The sequence below is a fragment of the Maylandia zebra genome, linkage group LG17 (assembly GCF_041146795.1).
Source record: "Maylandia zebra isolate NMK-2024a linkage group LG17, Mzebra_GT3a, whole genome shotgun sequence".
Taxonomy (NCBI): domain Eukaryota; kingdom Metazoa; phylum Chordata; class Actinopteri; order Cichliformes; family Cichlidae; genus Maylandia; species Maylandia zebra.
The window spans coordinates 7,969,215-7,991,026 of NC_135183.1; the positions used below are offsets into that span (position 1 = coordinate 7,969,215).

A 21,812-nucleotide genomic window follows, 5' to 3' on the forward strand; every position below is an offset into this window, starting at 1 on the left:
CACGACTGTCCCATCTACTCATGTGGTCCCTGGGAAAATTCATTTCCCACACCTGCATTAGTGTTTAATTTTCTAACACTGGTTGTCAGGTTCTCTGAGAGAACAGAAATCAGTGTTGTCTTAACCTTAGCATTAAGTGTAGCCAATATTTCATTTAACCAACTGTCATGCGTCACATGGATGAAGAACTTTGATCAAATATTTAATGAAGGGGCATTTTCTTATCAGCCACAATTAGCAGTGCAATTATGTCTGTGTATGTTTGTTTACCTCTCAGGAATCTACTCTAAGTCCACAATGTTCTCTCAAAGTTGGACGACTACTCTATTGCTTCCTCCAACAGTGTGTGCATGCATGCATGTGTTTGTGTGTCGTCTGTTTGTCTACAGATTAGCCACAGAAACTTTCTCATCACTCTGAACCAAGCTGCATTCTGGGTATCGGTTGTCCCGCCAACCACAGTCTTTGTCTGGCACTGGATCTGTATTCACACTCACATACATGCTCACGCACACACACAGACTGAAGGGAACCCCAGATTCTCTAAAGAGAATGAGGCTGTTTTTAGCCCATCTAGGTACAAGGCTTTTCTAAGAAGCTCCAACTGCCAGGCTGAAAGAAACCCATGGCCTTCCTTCCTCTGTGTCCAAAATTCAAATGACTTTATTATTGAGGCATATGTGTAACGATGCTTAGGGACCGGATGCTCATCTTTTTTTCTTTCTTTTTTTTGAGTTTGAAGCACTTTAACATTACATATTTAAACTTTTTTTCCCCCAGTTGATTTGCATCCACATGACTACATGTCATATTCTAAACAATTATAAGTGTAGCCAGTATAAAGCAAACCAAACATCATCCCCAACATCAAATTATCTCTTTTGCTTACTGTGGCTGTGATGCGTGGCCCATGCAGCTGCGCATGTAGTATGGCATCATTTACATGGTGTCTCACAGCTAAGAGAGCTAACTCCATGCTGTTGTGGTTGCTGCTGGTTGCTAAAGTAGCAGCTAGGCGTTGAAGCAATACCACCAGACTCCCCCAGGGGCCACCCAGCTCAGATACACCCACCTAGAAAAAAAAGAGAGGAGAAAAGACGAAGAATGAGAAAATGCAGATCACATACAGTGCTTCCTCTGAATCAGAGAAGACTATCTACTGTATATCTATATATCTATATATATTCTCTCTAAGTCTTTACTCAAGATGAATTTGAATTTATTGTTGGATTTCTGTCTTTGTTGTCTATGATTTCTATCTGTCTAACATTTCACTGTGATTTTGTGCTTTTTAGATATAATTCAATTTAACTTAATAACTGAATTTCTCTTTAAATACATTGTTTCCTCCGCCTCTCTCTTTGCTCTGCGTGGGTTTTTCTTTCCTTCTCATTACTGAGGAGGATAAACATGTTCAGAGTTGTTGTTTTTTTTAATCACACTTTCCTTGCATCCAAGAAACTCTCAAGTGAGACGAACAGTGCCATCTTCTAGTTTTGTGCTATAAAGAATTCCCCCTGGGCGCTGGTACAGCTGTCCAGCAAATTTCAAAGCAGACTAGTAAGAAGCACGGAAGAGACTGCCAATTCTCTTGGCAATGCTCTTGTTATCTGTCAGTCAAAATGTAATGTGGGAATGATCTGTTGGTGGTAAAATTCTCTGAATGATTCAGCAGAATGAGAGATGGCTGCATTAGTGCGAATTTGGTAACTGTCTCGCCCCTTGACAGCGGGATACAAATTCTCTGGTGCCTTCCACGCATCTAAAACACTGTCTTCTTCAAATCGCACACTGAACCCAAAAGGGAGTCCAGTAGGTTCTGCAGAGATTACAAATGAGAAGATTTAGAAGAGCAAAAGTGTCACTGCAACAATATATGTAAAATGTTTTCTTTCTAAAGCTGATCTAAACAGGACGAAACTCACTTTTCTTGCTGGGTTTATTCACTGAGCACAAAGAGCAATCGGGTGATTATCTAAGATTAGCATAAAAAGTGTAAGCTAGCCTGACTTTAACCAGTTAAAAAATATATGTACCAGAACCTCTGGAGCATAGACTGTACAGTGGGGAAAATCCCCTGTTAAATTTGTAACCTCGCTCACTTTCTGCACCAAGTACTAAGTCATGTTTTGCTTGGAGATCAAACACTTATATCACTCCATAACGATTTAAATCGATAAATCGATATATAATTATTTTGGTTATTTTGGCTGATATTCTGTCTCTCTCCATTAAAATTCAACTACATTAAAAATTGAGGCTGTTAATGTTTTTGTAACTGAGCCAACTTACAAGTTCAGCAGGGGATCAAATAATTACACTGACCAGCCATAACATTATACCCACTGAAATGTGAATAACACTGATTATCTCTTCATCACAGTACCTGTTAGTGGGTGGGATACAGTGTATTAGGGAGCAAGTCAACGTTTTGTCATCATAGTTGATGTGTTCGAAGAAGGAAAAAATAGTTAGGCGTAAAGGATTAGCTTTATATGGCCCAAACTGTGATGGCTAGGTGTGCGGGTCAAATCAGCAAGAGTGGGAGGAAGTGCCTTTCAGTTCAGTTCAATTCAATTCAATTCAGTTGTATTTACACAGCGCCCTCCCATTCTACTTTTAAATGCTCTAAGAACAACACGTAAGCCTGCAGTGCCTGTGCAAAGTGCTCTTATAGGGGGATATGGCACCATAAGGTCATTATGATAAGATGGGAACTGCTTATTTAAGACCTTGTATGTGAGGAGCAGGATTTTTAATTTAGTTCTGGATTTAACATGGAGCCAATGAAGGAAGCCAATACAGGAGAAATCTGCCCTCTCTTTCTAGTCCCTGTCAGGACTCTTGCTGCAGCAATTCTGGATCAACTGAAGGCTTTTCAGGGAGTTTTTGGAAAAACTTTATAATAATAAATTACAGTAGTCCAGCTAAGAAATAATAAATGCATGAACTATTGTTTCAGCATCACTCTGAGACAGGATGTTTCTAATTTTAGAGATATTCCACAAATGGAAAAAAGCAGTCTTACATACAGTATTTATTTTACATTGAAAGACAAAAGAGTAACAATCTGGTTAGATACAATAGTTCTAAATTTTTTATATCCCAGTACAATGACCTCAGTTTTATCTTATTTATTTTCATATTATTATTTTATTTATTTAGCTTCATGGAAAGATACAGTTGGTTATAATCCTCATAACACTAAAAATGTATGCTATGGCTTCTAATGATACAAGCTTCAAGATTCAAGGTTACTTTATTCATACCCGTAGGTACATTTGCTTTACAGAAAAATGATAGCATGTGGCAGACACTGGAAAATAACTCAAAATGTTAGAAATATTCCAGTGTTAGAAAATCAGCACTGCTCAGTGTTAGCCATTGTTAATCTTCAAAACTGACTAGGTTACTTTTAAACATATAACACTGTCAAAAGTGTTAATTTAACACTCAACAGTGTTGTATTTAACACTCAGAGGTGTGGACCCATATAGACACTCTCCAGTGTTAATTTAACACTGGAGATTTTGCTGTGAGTCCCTTTACTCTCTACATCAGGGGTGGCCAACTCCAGGCCTTGAGAGCCACTGTCCTGCAGGTTTCAGATATCACCCTGGGTGAACACACCTGAATCAAATGATTAGTTCATTACCAGGCCTCTGGAGAACTTCAAGACATGTTGAGGAGGTAATTTAGCCATTATATCAGCTGTGATGGATCAAGGACACATCTAAAACCTGCAGGACACCGGCTCTCGAGGCCCGGAGTTGGCCACCCCAGCTCTACATGTTTAAGACTCAGATTAAGTAGAGTCCTGCACTCCTCTATTGGGCATATATGCAAATTGCATTGGATCCTGATCGTGACAGCTGATGTTCAATCGCTTCCATAATCACTTTTCTGGTGATTTTTTTCAAAAACCTTAATCACGACTGAGGTAAGGGCAACAGGCCTGAAGTCGTTTAGAACTTTTGGACGACTAGATTTAGTGAGTGTAACCACGACAGCGTCTTTTCCAAAAAGAGAGTGCACATTATGTATTTGCAAGGATTTATTAAAAATAACATGAAATATAGGATGATGTTCTTAAGCACAATATTTAATTAGGCGGCCATGAATGTTATCAGGACCCTGGCTCTTGTTAACATTAACTGTATGAAAGGCCTGAGCTCAGTGCTGAGTACCTTTCAGTTCCAAAATATCCTCGCTAAAATCAGAAGAACTAAAACCAGCATATAGCACATTCAAGGCGATTGCGAAATCTCTGTCTGAATTAAAACCGTCAAAAATGATCTGACTGCTGCTCTGGGGAATTTGCAGCCTTGCTATACTTTTGTCCAGGCAGACCCAAAATCCTTTGCAGCAAATTTGCTTTCAAGAAGATTTTTGTAACTCTGTTTTGCTTTCAGGATCTTTGGTGGCTGTCTGAAAGTCAGAAACAGCCCCCTCTGTCACGGTCCTGGGTGAGACTCAGTGTTTTGTATTTAATTTATATTTATTTGCTATTTGTGATTTTAGATTAAATTAATTTAATCAAATTTTGGAGTAAGCTGGAAGCTAGGCTAAGTGACCAGGAGGGAAGATCAAGATGGAATAACGTAAGAATCCAAGGTATCACAGAAGACCACAGCTGCATGTGTGGAAAGCATATCAAAAGAGAAGCTGGAAATTTGTCAGACAGTTGACCTGAACATAGAAAAGGCACTTTGAACTTTGTTTTTAAAGTTACCAGCATGGGCCCGTCTGTTATTCATAGTGGTCAAGTTCACCAGCTTTAGAGCCCAAGAAGATGTTCCTTATACCAGGAAACATGACTAAGCGAGATGACTCAGGAAGCCTTGTTGGGAAAATACAGAAGCAAAGAAAGCATTAAGCGAGAGGAAAACTACACTTCCAAACTCCCTTTCCTGTGAGGCTGAGAGTTTTCTACACGGGAGTGTCTTAAAGCTCAGCAGAAGAAGTCACCAAGGATACGGCTCCCGTTGGGCTCCCTGTGATGGTACACAATAAAATGAATGACTCAATGTGGCTCACACCATGAGCTTTGAAATCGACGGGCCAACCAGCAGAAACCCATCAGCAGGGATGAAAAGCAAAACTGGTCACTTTCAGAAAGCAAGAACAAAGAGATGCTCACTATGTAGACCAAACGTCCCATCGTACCGTGAGGTAACAACATTACAAAAGCTTCTCTTTTCTTAACATTACGTTATGTCCTCTGATCCCTTATAGAGACAAGATCAGTGACTATAGGACAGATTCAGAACACACAGTGGAGACAAGTATACAAATGACTCTTTGTGCTGATGTCTTAAACAGAGACACAAAACAGAGATGAGGCAACAATCGCATTACTGTGCATCTGTGACTGCTGGACAATAGTGATCACACAGTGCTACTTAGAAGACTCTTTAATGCTAAGACATAAGTATTCTTGTTTTACACACACTGGACTATGAATGTGCTAATGACTGCATGGACCAATTTATACGTGTAAACGAGGCCCCTTCGTGAGCAATGCAGTATTAGAAACTGCCCTCAGAAGCAGCAAACAGAGACCTCAGAACAAGAAGACCTTCTGATATTGATCTGTTCTATCTTCTACATGTAATTTTTTATATTTGATTAGCTGAGGGGAAGGTTTTTTGCAAACATGTCCTTCGTTGTAATTATATAATGGAGAAACAGACAGCTTCAGTTAGTCTAGTATCATACGATGTGAAGGCTATTACTAACTAGGGGAAAAAAATCGGTCCAGCATAGCATTGTTATAGTTTGCAAAGCATTATTGTCTCTGTCAATACACTGACACCAAATACAGATTTTATAAAATAAATTAAAATACTCATCACCAAATACCATCACCACAGGGCTAATCACCAAAATCCTAAGATAACATTAGCCGAACAACGTTACATTAAATCGACTCAAATGGAAACCATCCAACACTGGCCACATTTAGATTACCAAATCTATCTTATAATTCAGAGCAAGCAAATGGCTCAGTCAAAAAACAAATAGGACGGCATCCTCCTTTCATTTACAACAAAACTGGTGGCTTCTTGGTGATGGCACTGAATTCTGTGACTGATTCGAACTTGTGGTGACTAAGTAGCTGCCCACAGCTTGAGGGTATCACACATTCACCACCACTTTTGATCTTAAGACAATTTCTGCAAACAGTTGCAATCTGACTGGGACTGACAGCAATCGCTCGCAGTGAGGTTATTAAAGGTTTAAGTGATGAATGCAGAGAATCTGGTGATTCCCAGTAAAGAGAAATAAAAGGAGAAAGGACAAAGCTGCATAGTTTTCTGTCACGGTCCTGGGTCTTATGACCCAGTGTTTTGAGTTTTAGTTCATTTTGATGTTTATAGTTTATGTTTAAGCCCTCCAGGTTTTCTAAGTTCATTTGTTACCATGCCTAGGTGATTTTAGTTCTTATTAATTCCCCCCTCGTGTTTCCAACCCATGTTAAGTCTCCCCTGCTCTTCATGTGTTTCATGTCTGTGTCTTACGTTGTCAAGTTCTGGTTGTCATGTCTGCGTTTCATTATGTTTCCTGTTTTATTTTGGAAGGAGTCGTGTGTTCTTGGTTCTGTGTATTTAGCTTCACTGCTCCTGTCATTAGGTTCATGTTAGTCAGCTGTTTCCTCATGTGTCTCCACTTCCCCTGATCATCTCGTGTGTATTTAAGTCCTCTGTTTTTGCATGTCATTTGTCAGGTCGTCTGCTCGTCCATACCCTCACTTCAGCATTCTATGTCAGTTCACCCCGTTTAAGGTTTTTCATGTTTAGCTTTAGTTCACCCAGTTTAGGCTATGGTTTAGTGTTCACCTGTGTCCTGCTGTTTGTACTCCCTTTTTGCTGGCCTCAATAAACGGCTGATTTTCTGTTAACTCTACGCCACGTTCAGTTTATGGAGTTGCGTTTGGGTCCGTTTGCCAACACCTACAGTCTGCCCTCGCCAGACTGTGACAGTACGACCTGACCATGTCGGACCCAGCGACCCCTGGTAGAGACGTAATCCAAGCAGTGGAGTCGTTATGTTACCAGTGGAGCCGAAGCTCTAGTGAGGAGGAGAGGGAGGAGTTACTTTACTCGTTGGGGACAAGCGTCACGGTTTTCCCCTGGTTATGGGAGGCGCTACCCCCTCTGATCTCGGACTTCTTCCGCACCATCCTCCCAGCCTGCCCTCGGCAGCATCAGCGGTCCGGTGTGCGGACTGCGTCACCACAGCCCCGTGGCCGCGCAGCCTCCCCTCCGCCTGCTGTAAGCATACGAGTCGGCACGCTAACCGGGCCGCCGCCCAGAGATTTTGCCCCGAAGACACCCGTAGACAGTGATTTGGCAGGGACCTCTGGTGTAATACTTAGAGGGAGGGAGACCTCCACAGACCTAAAAGCTAATTGTGTGACAAGAGGGGGGGAGGAATTTCCTCCATTGTCCGTTACTTCGCCTGGGGTTCCATCTAAAGCTGAGTTGCCTGTGGCTAACGCCTCCCTTCCTGAGTCTGCTCTGCTCACCTACGAGGTGCTTAAAGTAGACACTTGTGCTTTCACAGCGAATGAGGATTTTTTAGAGGAGGGTCATGTCGCAGAGCATATAAGAACGGAGGGTGAGACGAGGTGTGATCATGTTTTGCCTGCTGCTCCTGTGTCCAATGAACTTAAAAATAAGAATGCTGGTCATGACCTCATGTTGGGACTTAAAGGTGACAACAGGGATTCTAATCAGGGTAACACGAACTGTGAAATGTCCCCACCTAAATTCTGTTTTCCCCACAGTCGTGAGCAGGGTGTTTTTGGACTGTTTACCTCCATCCCTGCCGCCTCTACTCAGAGGATTGAGTCTGAGACCAGGGGATACGATTCCACTATTAATGACCATGTAGCGTCCCCTCACGGAGTTACTTTGACACAGTTCTCCGAGGTTTCTGTGAGCACATTATCGGACAGGGTTTTGAGTCCCAAGGTTAGTGTTAACACCAGCACACAGCCGGAAATGTCACCCGTCTCGGCTATGGTTGCTAGCACAGCATTATCCGTACCCATTTCACCATACACTCTACATAACCCCCTTGAGTTACAGTCCACCTCTAGCGTGGTCCCAAGTCAATGTACCACTTACCGCTATCAGACTGGTCAATTCTCATCACCCAGATCCATATCTGAATATCTCATGTTCACCCAGGGACTTCCCCCTGGAGGTTTAAGTCATGTTTTTGTGGGTAATATAGTAATCCTTGTTTTCCCTGTGGCTGACCCAGCTTACCTGTGCCATAACGTTATGTCATTGATTGAGTCTGAAGGGCGGAATGTAGACACAGGGCTTTCTGTTTCTGAACCTATTATGTCAACTAACATGGGTCTTGCAGTGACTGGGCTGGTCTCTGCCTCAAGACATCTCACACCTGTTTGTTTCTGGACTGATACCTATAAGATGTCATGTGAACGCAGCCGGCCTGTTGCCACGTCAGCTGGAGGGTCCGAGGGGCCCGTTCAGCCACCTGTCTCCGCTGGAGGGCCCGAGGGGCCCGTTCAGCCACCTGTCTCTGCTGGAGGGTCCGAGGGGCCCGTTCAGCCACCTGTCTCCGCTGGAGGGCCCGAGGGGTCCGTTCAGCCTCACGCCGCGTCAGCTGGAGGGCCCGAAAAGCCTGTCCAGCCGCCACCTGCGGCCGCCTCGTCGTCGTCTGGTCCAGCCTCCGCCTCGCCTGGTCCAGCTTCATCCGAGTCTTCATCCTCGTCTGGTCCAGCCTCCGCCTCTGCCACGCCTGGTCCAGCTTCTGCCTGTGCTTTGCCTGGTCCAGCTTCATCCGAGTCCTCATCCTCGTCTGGTCCAGCCTCCGCCTCGCCTGGTCCAGCTTCATCCGAGTCTTCGTCCTCGTCTGGTCCTGCCTTCGCCTGGTCGAGCTCCAGCCTCTGCTTCGCCTGGTCGAGCTCCAGCCTCTGCTTCGCCTGGTCGAGCTCCAGCCTCTGCTTCGCCTGGTCCAGCCTCTGCATCTGCTACGCCTGGTCCGGCTCCGTCGCCTGTGGCTGCCACGCCACCGTCTGGTCCCGCCTCGTCTGGTTCATCTGGTCCTGCCTCGACTGGTCCTTTGCCCACCGGGCCTCGGCCAGTGCACCCGACACTAGAGAGCCGCCTTCCGCCGGCCCCCTGAACTGCTCCGTCGTCGCCTTCGCCACCGCCGCTGCCTTCCGCGCGGCCGGCCCCCTGAACTGCTCCGTCGCCGCCGCCGCCGCTGCTTTCCACACGGCCGGCCCCTGAACCGTTTCCATGTCGCCACCGTTGCCGTCCGCACGGACGGCCCCCGGAACTGTTTGACCGTGAACTCCTGTTCCGTCACCCTCCGGGTCAGCCCCCTGAGGGGTTGTGGACTGGACATTTTGTTTTTGTGGCCTTGTTTCTGGCCCTCCGTCCTGGACCCCCGCCGCCCGCCCTTGGTGGGTTGTTTTTGGTTTTTGTTTTGTTTTTTGTGGTTTAGGGCGTCTGGAATCCGCCCTTGAAGGGGGGGCTCTGTCATGGTCCTGGGTCTTATGACCCAGTGTTTTGAGTTTTAGTTCATTTTGATGTTTATAGTTTATGTTTAAGCCCTCCAGGTTTTCTAAGTTCATTTGTTACCATGCCTAGGTGATTTTAGTTCTTATTAATTCCCCCCTCGTGTTTCCAACCCATGTTAAGTCTCCCCTGCTCTTCATGTGTTTCATGTCTGTGTCTTACGTTGTCAAGTTCTGGTTGTCATGTCTGCGTTTCATTATGTTTCCTGTTTTATTTTGGAAGGAGTCGTGTGTTCTTGGTTCTGTGTATTTAGCTTCACTGCTCCTGTCATTAGGTTCATGTTAGTCAGCTGTTTCCTCATGTGTCTCCACTTCCCCTGATCATCTCGTGTGTATTTAAGTCCTCTGTTTTTGCATGTCATTTGTCAGGTCGTCTGCTTGTCCATACCCTCACTTCAGCATTCTATGTCAGTTCACCCCGTTTAAGGTTTTTCATGTTTAGCTTTAGTTCACCCAGTTTAGGCTATGGTTTAGTGTTCACCTGTGTCCTGCTGTTTGTACTCCCTTTTTGCTGGCCTCAATAAACGGCTGATTTTCTGTTAACTCTACGCCACGTTCAGTTTATGGAGTTGCGTTTGGGTCCGTTTGCCAACACCTACAGTCTGCCCTCGCCAGACTGTGACAGTTTTCATACAAGAAACTCACTTATGAGACTCAGACCATACCAAAGTCATAAGTGTCAGTGACTTTAACTCAAGGTTGAACCCATACGAGGATGCATCAGGTATTTCTTATCACCAGAATAATCTGTGATGTGTGGCATGAATTCAATCCTAAAAGTAGGGATTATATTTTCTTCTCAACATCTCACTTATCCTACACTAAGACTGAATGTCTTTTTAATGTTAAATGATTAAGGATATTGAGAGAATTGGGTTGTGCTGAACTGGGGGAACGGATCTCCCTCACACTCCAGTTTATTTGGATTTGGGGAATTCAAAACAACAATAATAGATTTTCATTTAAACAACCACTAACTCCTCTCTCGCTGAAAACATTTAATTGTGTCCTTCAGACCAGTGAAACTCTCATGGCAATCGCAGTTATAGCAAAGGATGGGAATGCTTTAATTATAAACATGTCAGTTTTGAATCAGGACTCTAATCTTTTTACTTCAATTACAGCCAGAAGTTTAGAAACAATACTTCCGCATATCATTCCACCAGATCAAACAGGATTTATAAGACAAATATAGGTGTAACACAATATTAGGCGGACAATACCAATAACACAATACATGAAAAAGTACTGAGGCTAATTCAGGTTCTGATGATCTTAATGGCTTATAAATCAGTCCCAGTGGCAAACACATTTCTAAACTATACATCGGATTGCAAGAGTTAAAGGGGATACATAATGGAAAACAGGAAAAATGGGGATTTTATGTTACAATTGGAAACAGGAAAAGAAACAGTGGAAGGTTAATTATAAAGTTCTTCAAGGTTATGTGCTGGGACTAGTTCTATTTACATTATACATTCATCCCTTAAGTGTTATTATTAAAAGGCACAGCATTAATTTTCATTGCTATGCACATGATGCCCAGGTGACACACAGCAGAGAGCACCACATTCCCCAAAGTGCAATGGTTATACTAAAAGTTTATGATAAATTATACTAACGACAGCTGCCTTTTATTACAACAATCCAAACGCTTTCCTGCAGTTGCACAATTTCTGTAAAAATAGAAATACCCTGCCTCAGGGTGATGCTGGAAAACTAACTCATGCATTTATTATTTCTAAGCTTGACTGTTATAACTCATCATTATCAGGCTCTTCTGAAAGCTTCCTGAAAAGCCTTCAGTTTAACAGCAGCTAAACTGAATGCGAGACCATTTTTTTCCGTACTAGTTTCTCTTCATTGGCTGCCTGTTAAATCTAGAATATACAGACCCCCCCCTTGCTAAGTTTAAGATTAGGCTTACACTAGGTTTGTAAACTGTTGGGAATCTTGGATTGACTATGCATCATCATTTGGATCAGTTTTTATGTAATCTGATAATCATTTGAGATTATCAGATAATCATTTCCACTCCATAGTTGGTGAGCTACTCAAGCTTTTGGGATCTTCATTACTTAGAAGTACAGAGGTTAAATCCACATTTGCCATAAAAGAAAATAAAAAATATAATGTGAAGCTGGATTGTGGAGTTATGAAACACCAGGTACATTTTTGGATCCGAGAAAAAGTTTTCAACAAAAAGAAAAAAGCTACCAAAAAAAAAGTTCCCCCTGCTGTTTTCTCTTTAAGTTTAATTACTTTTACAGCCTTTTGTTGCCCAATATTGTTTGAGATGTGTGACCAAATTGAGCTAATATGAAAAAGTAAAATGTCACACTTTCCATGCTTGACATGTTCTCGATGTTCTGTTGTGAATAAAATATGGCATCATTGGTATTTAGTTTTACTTACATTCCAGCAGCGTACCAACTTTTTTCGAACTGGGGCTCTAAATAATAGGCGAAGGATGGGTTTTCTAAAATAGTCAACTTCCAAAAACTTACCAGACATCCTCTCATGATGTTGATACACAGTCCAGTACAGGGCCGTATCAGTGTGAGTCCTCTGCAGTGGGAACAATACTGCATCCTCACTAACCCTCGCAAACAGTCTCTGGATAATGTCGCCTTCTCGGTCGCGTTCACAACCTCTCCAGCCAGTCTCAACAGTCGGCTCAGCGCTCGACCCGGCCCGAGTGCTCGTGACAGGCTGCTGACGAGTAGGCGAGGATGAGGTCCAAATGGGCTGACGTCCCGCCGTGTCATGCGCAAGCAGTCATCGTGACTGGTTGAAAGGGAGTTATAGGTACGGACTGACATTTGGCCTATACCAGGGTTGAGCAGGCGGCGATAGACCAGTGGGAAGAGGTCATTGTAGAATCGACGCACAACACTCTCCAAGGAGGAATTAGAGTCTCCAGAAAGGTGCCGTTTGATGTCAGTGAACAGCTGAAACACAAGAGGGCGACAGTCCGACGCCAGCGCGGAGTAGGCACTGTCAAACAGAGTGCTGGTCAGATTGGATGTAAAAGAAAGTAGCATCTCAAAGTGTTCTGGAACGAGAGAGAGAAAAGATGGAAAGATTTTTGTTTTGTTAAATTTATTAGCCGTGTGCACCTGAGCCAAACATCTATGGAGCTATCAAAGATAAGGGTTAGCAAAGCTGTCTAGATATGCGAGTGGTCTGTTTCAGGACCCTTCATGTTGCTGTCCCAAGAAAGATTCAAGCAGCAGCATTTCTGTAAGATGGCTTTTTCATATACAGCAATTAGTTGTTGTTATTGTGATCATTCTCATCAGGGAAGAAAAAAGTCAAGTGTTTGTTTTAATCATATGCAGAACAGTTAAGCTAAAATAACTCTATAAAGATGTTTCTGTTGGGCCCATGATTCTGTGTTTATCATGGGCCCAACAGGAACATCCTTATAGGGTTATTTTAGCTTACAGACTGATCTTCCACTTGCCACTGGCTTCTTCGATTATTTAGGTCTTCTTGCGGCTGGACTCCTCCATACTGGATGCCTCTGGGGGCTTAACACTAAAATAAATTCACATCATTTCAAAATATACGATGTTGCAGGTATAGGTTTCTCTAACTGCAAAGAACATGTCTAACTGTCCTTGAACTGACTTCATCAAAAATAGCTCAAACTTAATTCATCCCTGAGCTCGTTTTCACTACCCTGTTATCTATAGTCAGGTGATAATGAGGGGCCCAATCTCATGATCCACTGTGTTTCCCATGTCAGGCATGGGCTAATAAAGAGGACACCACCCTGCCCCTTTTACAGGGGCCGTACGCCTGCGGTGTGTGACGGTGTCTTTACTTTTGAAACTTGCCTAGTAAAAAGGGTGATGTCAGTGTGAAGGCATCCGGATAAAGACGGAGAGAGAGGGAGAGGAAAGAGACTGGATGAAAGAGAATATAAGGGAAACCTTTTTATGTCGCACTTTCACAAGTCACTCTTTCAGCCACTGTGTATGTCGCTCTCTGTGCGTGTGCGTGAGTTCACATCGTAACAGCTTTGTCATTTGCAATCACAGCCGCAGCCAGCCAACTCCTCAAGTGACGGCAATATATGCTGTGGTCAGTTAAGGTGATGAACACATTTGAACGGCCTGGAGGCAGCGTAGCGGCAGTGGCAGGCCTATTTAGTCAAAAGCACTGAGTGAGAACATTTCACTTGCATGTGTGTGCGTGCAAAAGCCACTCAAATACAGAGGGCATCAAGTGACATGGCAAAGTGTGCTCACGTGGGGTCATGTGATTAGCTTTTTAGCCCCTGTGATTGGACAACAGCTGCGATGTGAATGGCAGGACACGAGGGTCTTACAGTGCCAGGAGAAACACACGCAAGCATGCAGACACATCTCCACATGCACACACACAGACACACACACACCAAAGTAATCCAGAGTGTGTAAATAGAGCCTGACTACAACTGCTCTGGGCATGTCTCAGTTTCTCCAGTGGGCTATAATCACTGCACTTAAGAGAGGGGGTCCTTTGAGACTCTGCTCAGCTGTTGAGGGACACTGCTGTCCTGCAAAATGAACTTAATTAATTAAAGGGTTGGTTAACCAAAAACATACCACAAAAATCCCTCATTGGTCCATAAAGATGTTTGGGTGTATCTGCACAAGTTTTAGAATAACAGGTTGTCAAACAACAGACACCTAAGCATCCATGACACTGTTTTCCAATTTTGTGGTTAACCCCCCAAAAAAGAGTGGCTGAAAAGATCATTTGACACTTAAAATAAACACATGGGACATATACACATTAAAGCACCAGGTCTAATGATCCTAATAATCACAACCCCAATAAAGCCCAAGTTAGATCAATGAATGGCTAAATAAAGCCTACGCTTCTCACCACCCTGTCAAAGAATGCCTGCTTTCCACAGTTTTTCCATGTTTCTGAATCTTATTTATTTCCAACTGTGCTGGGATAACTACAGTGATTCCAGAACATGATAGGTCTGTGGGGCTACTGAAGTCCTGGCATTAATGAGAAGACGGTTTGTGCAGCAAACTAAACTTGTCTTCTCTTATTTGCTCTAGTTGCAGCATACTTTGTCTCTTGGTGTTTGGCATTCATTTTACCCATGGATGGTTCAGCCATCCAGTTGAAACTGAGGCTGGGTGTATTCAAATGTAGAGGGGGTTGGGGTGTGGGGATAGAGATGGAGCAAAAAGAAAACAGGTAGGTGTTTGCTCGTCTGTCTGCTGGGTTTCATCAGTTCTACCATTCTCCTTTATCACCACAATGCATGAGCGCATACACATAGAAGCTACACGGTCCCTCCTGCACACACACACACACACGCACACATGCACACACATGCTTACACAAAACGGTGAATAGCAGTGAGAGACAAGTGGACAAGCAGAGTATTCTTCCTCCTATTCAGAGCAGGCCGTTAGAGACCGGCTGTTGCCCACAGCAACAACACTTTGCCGCGGATACGTACTGAATGTAAACATTCTTCGTCTCTCGCTCTCTCATTGGCCAAGAACAAAACCTGATTATTGCAGCGACAGAGACAGACAGACGGAGAAAGAGAGCAGAGAGTTGTAACAAAGTTTTCCGCTGCTCCCTCTGAGAGTTTGCTCTCTCAAAGACTCAATCGAACATCAGTTGTTTGTTTGGCTAGCCACTGCGGCGCCTCACAAAATAAACTGGCCTCACACCACCACCCTGACACAGACTAGCTATTTTGTGATGAACGCACAAAGTGAGAATGGCAGAGGGGGGTACGGGCTCTCGACAGACTTGTTAAAACATCAAAATCACGACTGCTATTAAAGTCGCTTTGGTGGAGGCCCTTTATTTGTGCTTGTCAGTCATGAATCGAGGAGAGAATGAATGAACCTGGGCTTCATGCTGAAGGAGGGGTGTAGCTAAATACTGCAAGATGTATTATCCTTAATGTGGAAATATTTTTCAGATTTTTATTGTGGACATTTATACTTTGTAGCGATGACAGGCAAATAACCACAAGCAATGGAAAGTTGTGAATATAACTACTCTCAAGTTTGAGGCGAGCAGTTGAGGCAACTACCAGAAGGAGCAAAGAAAACACATGATGGATTCATGTGCAATCAGTGTGATTGCAATAAGCACTAGAGATCGACTGTCAGCTACAAAGCAATGGGAAGCTGATAATTTAATTCACATGTGAGGGGAGTTTTAGTCCTTAGGTTTAGTCTTAAAATAAGTTGGATATGTACAGTCATCACAGGGAACTGTGCTGTCCCCTCTTCTCTTCACCCTGTACACCTCTGACTTCTGCTACAACTCTGAATTATGCCACATTCAGAAGTTTGCAGACGACACAGCCATCATGGGGTGTATCTGGGATGATCAGGAAGAGGAGTACAGAAGTCTGGTGAGGAACTTTGTCGCATGGAGTCACACAAACCACCTGCAACTCAACACCTCAAAGACTAAGGAACTGGTTGTGGACTTCGGGAGGTCTAGAGCAGGTCCACTGCCGGTTCAGATAGAGGGGGAGGAGGTGGAGGTGGTCAACAAGTACAAGTACCTCGGGCTGTGGGTGGACAATAAACTGGACTGGTCATGCAACACAGAGCACCTGTATAAAAAAGCCCAAAGCCGACTGTACTTCCTCAGGAGGCTGAGGTCTTTTAACATCTGCAGGAAGCTCCTGAGGATGTTTTACCAGTCGGTGGTTGCTGGAGTACTTTTCTATGCTGTGGTGTGCTGGGGGAGCAGCACAGCAAAGAAGGACTCATCCAGGCTGGAGAAACTGATCAGGAGGGCTAGCTCTGTGGTCGGCATGAAGCTGGACACTCTGGTGACAGTGGCAGAGAAAAGGACATTAAAGAAACTGCTGGACATTATGAACAATGCTGGGCATCCTCTGCACACGGCCATTAACAACCAGAAGAGTCTGTTCAGTGACAGGTTGCTTCTCCCAAAGACAAGAACTAACAGACTTAAAAACTCCTTTGTCCCACACGCCATCAAACTGTTTAACTCCTCTCTGGAGGGGAGAGGGAGGGGAAACAGGAGAACAAAGGAGGGGGGAACAACTAAGCTGTAGTGCCTCTTCACCTCACTGTACAATACCTTTTGTGCAATACTTTTGTAAATAGTCAACAGTGCAATAGACCTCAATACTTGAAATGTGCAATTCACTTGTATTTTTATTTTTATTCCTATTTATTCTATTTATCCCCTTCGTATATTTTATTTATATTGTCTCTGTATTTATATACATATATGTGTGTGTGTGTGTGTGTGTGTGTGTGTGTGTGTGTGTGTGTGTGTGTGTGTGTGTATATATATATATATATATATATATAATATTCTGTAACTCTGTAACTTCTGTCGGTGCTGTGCTTTTTTGGAAATCGAATTTCCCAGAGGAACCCACCCGAGGGATTAATAAAGTTCTATCTAATCTAATCTAATCCAATAATAAAGTTTTCTCAGGACTCTATGCATTCCTGTGAAACTAAGTGCACCCCATGATCCAATAGCTATAAAACCACTTTCAGCAGCAATAACTTAAAGTAATCACTCCAGTACGACTTTATCAGTCTCTCACATTATTGTGGATGAGGTTTGGTCTCTCTTTGTTTACAAGGTTGCTTCAGTTCATTGAGGATTGGGCATTCATTCGTGCGCAGCTCTCTCAAGGTACCACGGTGTTTCTATCAGGTTGAGGTCTGGATTTTGACAAGGCCATTACAACACCTGAAATCTTTTCTTTTTTAGTCGTTCTGTTGTTTGGGATCATTGTCCTTTTGCATGACCTCATTTAGGCCGCCAAACCTAAGCTGTTGAACAGATGGCCTCACATTTGACTCCAGGATAGGTTTGTATACAGAGAAGGTCCTGTTGCTGAAAAACAAACCCAAATAATTACCCCTCCACCACTGTGTTTGGTTGGTATGAGGCGTTTGTGTTCATATGTTTTTGTTTTCCATCACTTTGGTCTTATCCCAGAAGTCTTGTGGTTTGTTCAGATGCAATTTTGTGAAGTTAAACTGTGCTGCCATGCTCTTTTTTGGAGATAAAATGCTTTCTCCTGGCAAACCTTCCAGACAAGCCACACTTGCTCAGTTTTTTTCTGATTTTACTGTCATAAACTTTAAAATTTTAAATGCCAACTGAGATGTAGCTCTTGCATTTTTGGAGCTTCCTTAAACAAGGGGTGAATTTGCTGAGACATCCACAAGACCGTGGCATTTTATTTATACACGCTTGAATGCTCAAGACCAACGAACTTCTGCTTTTATTGAGGTGCCCACACTTGCTGCTGATCAGTTAAAGTGCATTTGATTAGCAGGACCTGGCTGCTACTTGCACTCTTAATTTCTATGGAAGCAGTAAGAGTGTGCTTTGTTTTTCACAGTTTGTCAGGACTGCATAGAGTCCTGTAAAAACGTTCTTTTTCATGACCGTACAGATCCTCCAGCTACACCGTTCTCCAACACTAGTTTTGTCTTCACTAATGCAAGTGTTGCAAGGCAACAGTTTTTGTGATTTGGAGCTATTTCAATAAAATGTAATTGAAATTGAGTTAAAAAGGAGAAATCAGTATAGTTTAAGAATTATTTTAATTGTATGAACTCAATTCAATATCCCTCCCTCACCTTGGTACGCCTTGATGTGTCCAGCAATCAGGTACTTGAGTTCGAAACTGTAAGATCGCATCTTCTGCTGTGTTTCACTGCGAACAGCTGCCATGTAGCTGTCCTCCATCTTACTGGTACAGCAGCTGGGCCCAGGGTGGACACACACTCGGAGAGACTCATCTGAAAGACAAAGGAATTATATACCTTTAAAAAAAAGGCCTGGATACCAGGTCCAGGGCTTATTAGGTCACAGAAAATCGTTCAACACTCGACCTACTATACTACTTCAGCAGTTTGCAAATTTCTTATTGTTCATATAAATATGAACATATGTGAAAGACAGAGAATGATTTGGGGCTTAGCTCAGGAACTTTCTGCTACTAACTAAAGGTCTATATTTTGTCCACATTTTATCATCAACAAACTTTATTAGCCAGTCGATTAGTAAATCCAATCGGTTATTTAGAATTTAAAAGCATGTGGTGCACAGAACTTTGTGACCTCAAAAATGCTTTGCACAACGGGCCTGGTGGGAGGTGACATGATGACATGAGCAGCGAGTGAAACTTCACCACTCACACCAATGTTTGTGCATTTGTGTGTGTGTGTGTGAGTGTGTGTATGCATGTGCGTGTGTGTGTGACTAGGAGCAGTCTAACTTTGACAGACTACTGTAAACCAAGCTGTCAAGCAGCTGACTGAGATCAAGGGGTAGAGAGAGATGAGGGGAATGGACTGTATGCAGCGCACAAACACGCTCACACACAAATAACAAAACAGTGCCAAACCTTGGGTCATTCACAGGCTGATAATAGAAGAATTTTGGTAGTGTTGCATTCAGGGTTTGCTTTTTGAACAGCAGGTAAGTTTGAAGCTGCATGCATCCAGTATTGATCTCTTTCACCTTTGCAACAAGATTTGAAACTGCCCCAACAAATAACCACACCAGAACGGACTGAGCAGGCATGATTCAGCAAACCGTGCTGACTTATGTTCTAGTCGTAATACAAGGTCTGCTTGTTGATAAATTTTCAGCGCTTTGAGCTGCACTGCACTCACCTGTAGATGCAGTTTAGTGTCACACAGATCAAAAGGTGGAACCTTCACAAATTTGCAGTAAGTGGATCTTTATGCTGTTTTAAGCTCTTTTTAAAATGCATTATTTTCAAATTGAACTATGGGCGTTTAAGGGCAAATACTTTTAGTGGACAGTTCAGCTGAAATTTGAAGTTTAGGATGTGGAAGCAAAGATCACTGACAAGCCTGGTTGGTTGTGCCTTCATGCTGGCACATGTGACTGACATCTTCCTCAAGCTAATCTATTCAGGGTCACACCAGATCACTGAACAAGAAGAAGAAGCACCTTTGCACAGACATTTTCTGCAAAATACCTATAAATAGTAATTACTGTGTTATTAACCAGTGGTAACCAGCAAGTAACACTTTCATAGTAAAGACAAGTACAGCTTTTAGGTGAGGCTTATAAATGGTCAAAGCATAAGTTAATATGTCTATAACAATGTTGATTGCCAGATCACACTTTGCGTTTTCTTGGAGAAATCTTAGTGACGAAGATAGCACACATGGGAATGTCATAAAATGTGAATGGTATAATACGCGTGCGCGGACACACACACACACACACACACACACACACACACACACACACACACACACACACAAGAATTTAAAAGGGAATTTATATTTAGAAAACAAATAGGTGATGCAAGTCCTCCCGAGAGGACTTTATTCATTTATTCATTTCTCAGCAAACTTTCATTTCTCTCTCACATTAAAGGGTTGTCTACAGAGATGATCCTCCCTATTTAAAATGCGGCCCCTCATAGTGGTCATAACCATTTTGGCTAAGTTTTATTCACGCTGTATTCACGTGTTCAATCATAAGTCTAACAGCAATAAAACAGCCAATCAATGTTAGGCTGTATCAAGACAGATTACTTAATTATTAGGTTCTTTCCACTGATGCATGCAGGCAAACAAAGCTCTGCTCTGGCCTCATTTATAAAAAGCTGGAAAAGTTTTTATATATCATGTCTTTCTAAATTAAAGTATAATATTTTAATAAATCCAAGTAAAGTTTGCTAAATATAATAGTTCCAAAGGGATTGACTGACTGACCTGGTCCCGGTCTGTCTGGCACCAGCTCCACCGGGCCTATTTGGCGCATCATGTAGGCTGTCTTCACCTCATGACAGCTGTCTGCATCGGCTGATCTACCGCCAGCCTCCGGTAGAAGAACAAAACACAGCAAAATTACCCAAAACAAGTCCACGTTTTGAAAGGCTGCACGGAACATCGCAACATGTCAGAGGGAAGTTAGAAAATCTGGACGGTTATTATGAATTCCTGAAAGTCGCACCGTGCAGTGTGACCAGAAACTTCATCTGCAGCCACTAAGTCTGTCTGCAGCCCAGTGTCAGGCTCAGCGCCCTCCTCCCGCTCGTCGACTCCCTCTCTCGCTTTACTTCAATTACTTAATTACTGGCATGAGCGGCCCAATGCTTCCAAACATTGTTTCTGTGGTTGCCATAAAGCACTTAAGGAAAAAGCCACTTTAACTTGGCGTGCTTTAACGGAATAATTGGTTTTTAAAACGTTTTCTCACATTTTGCTCATTTCCAGGGTCCACTTGCTTTTTTATTACTTTTTAAAAATGTATTTATTTTTTATTGTGGTTATATGTGGCACATTGCACAGCTGGCGTTTCTATAAATAAGATGCATTCAATTCAATGAATTTCTGAGAGCAGTCGAATGAAGTGAAGAAGAAAATGGGATTTAAAAGTAGAGCATGGGCGCCACCTGCTGAGAACTTTGGGTCTAACAGCCGAAAAAGGCTCTGATTAAAGCAGATATTGAGCTATCTGACAATTGCATAAACTATACATAGAAAATATATACTGTATCCCGTCAGCTTACATTCTCTGTAATACAGGACTTGGTATTAAGCAATGCCATTCAGATGTCTCATTTTTTTCTGTCATTCAGCTCCATATCTTGATCGGTGAAAAAAATGGTCTAAAAAACCTCGCTGTACACTTCACACGTGTTACTGCTAATTTTACTAGGAAAAATCAACCGTCGACTCTGAAGAGGCTAACATTACTGCTTTTAACAGTTTTAATTTGTATTTTGACTAAATGAAGAGGGAAACCTTTAATCTTAAGTTTCCTGAATATATGTTAAATTCTTGTTATTGTTTCTTTCCGTTTTACTAGTGTGACGACTAATCTTTTAAGAAACAAACGGCAAGAAGGGAAAAAGCATTCAAAAACGACGAAAAAACAGTGCCCCGTGTGAGGCTCGAACTCACGACCTTCAGATTATGAGACTGACGCGCTGCCTACTGCGCCAACGAGGCCACACGAGAAGCTGCGATACCAAAACATACAAAAGAATCACAATCAGCCCTAGTTTCACAATTTATTTAAAAGGTTGAGATTCGAGTAGATGTATACACACGTCTACGGTAAAGGATAACCAGTACTACATGTCGTATTAGAAGTAACCTTGCATTGTCCTACATTTATTTTGACAAATGTAGGTTGTGGCTGTGTTAGCGAGCCAACTTGTAACTGTATATGGCTAAAGTCTCTTAATGTATCTGATAAGGACATTTTT

The 21,812-nt window shown here is 42.8% G+C and overlaps 1 protein-coding gene and 1 non-coding gene across 3 annotated transcripts in view; both read right to left on the bottom strand.

Annotated features, from left to right (window-relative positions):
• The window catches only part of gpc5b (glypican 5b), a 67,204-nt gene extending 46,599 nt beyond the window's left edge, over nt 1-20,605 (bottom strand). For both annotated transcript variants that reach the window (XM_004562111.4, XM_004562110.4), the window contains exons 1-4: nt 20,311-20,605; nt 18,190-18,351; nt 12,067-12,614; nt 890-1,072 (exon numbers count right to left, since the gene is read on the bottom strand). In XM_004562111.4, the coding sequence (XP_004562168.2) occupies nt 890-1,072; nt 12,067-12,614; nt 18,190-18,351; nt 20,311-20,488 (1,071 nt within the window). In that variant the 5' untranslated portion in view covers nt 20,489-20,605. The remainder of the gene's footprint in view (nt 1-889; nt 1,073-12,066; nt 12,615-18,189; nt 18,352-20,310) is intronic.
• An 874-nt stretch (nt 20,606-21,479) lies between these two features.
• On the bottom strand, nt 21,480-21,552 carry trnam-cau (transfer RNA methionine (anticodon CAU)). The gene has a single exon. It is a non-coding gene; the product is annotated as a tRNA-Met (tRNA).
• Between the last annotated feature and the right edge of the window lie 260 nt (nt 21,553-21,812).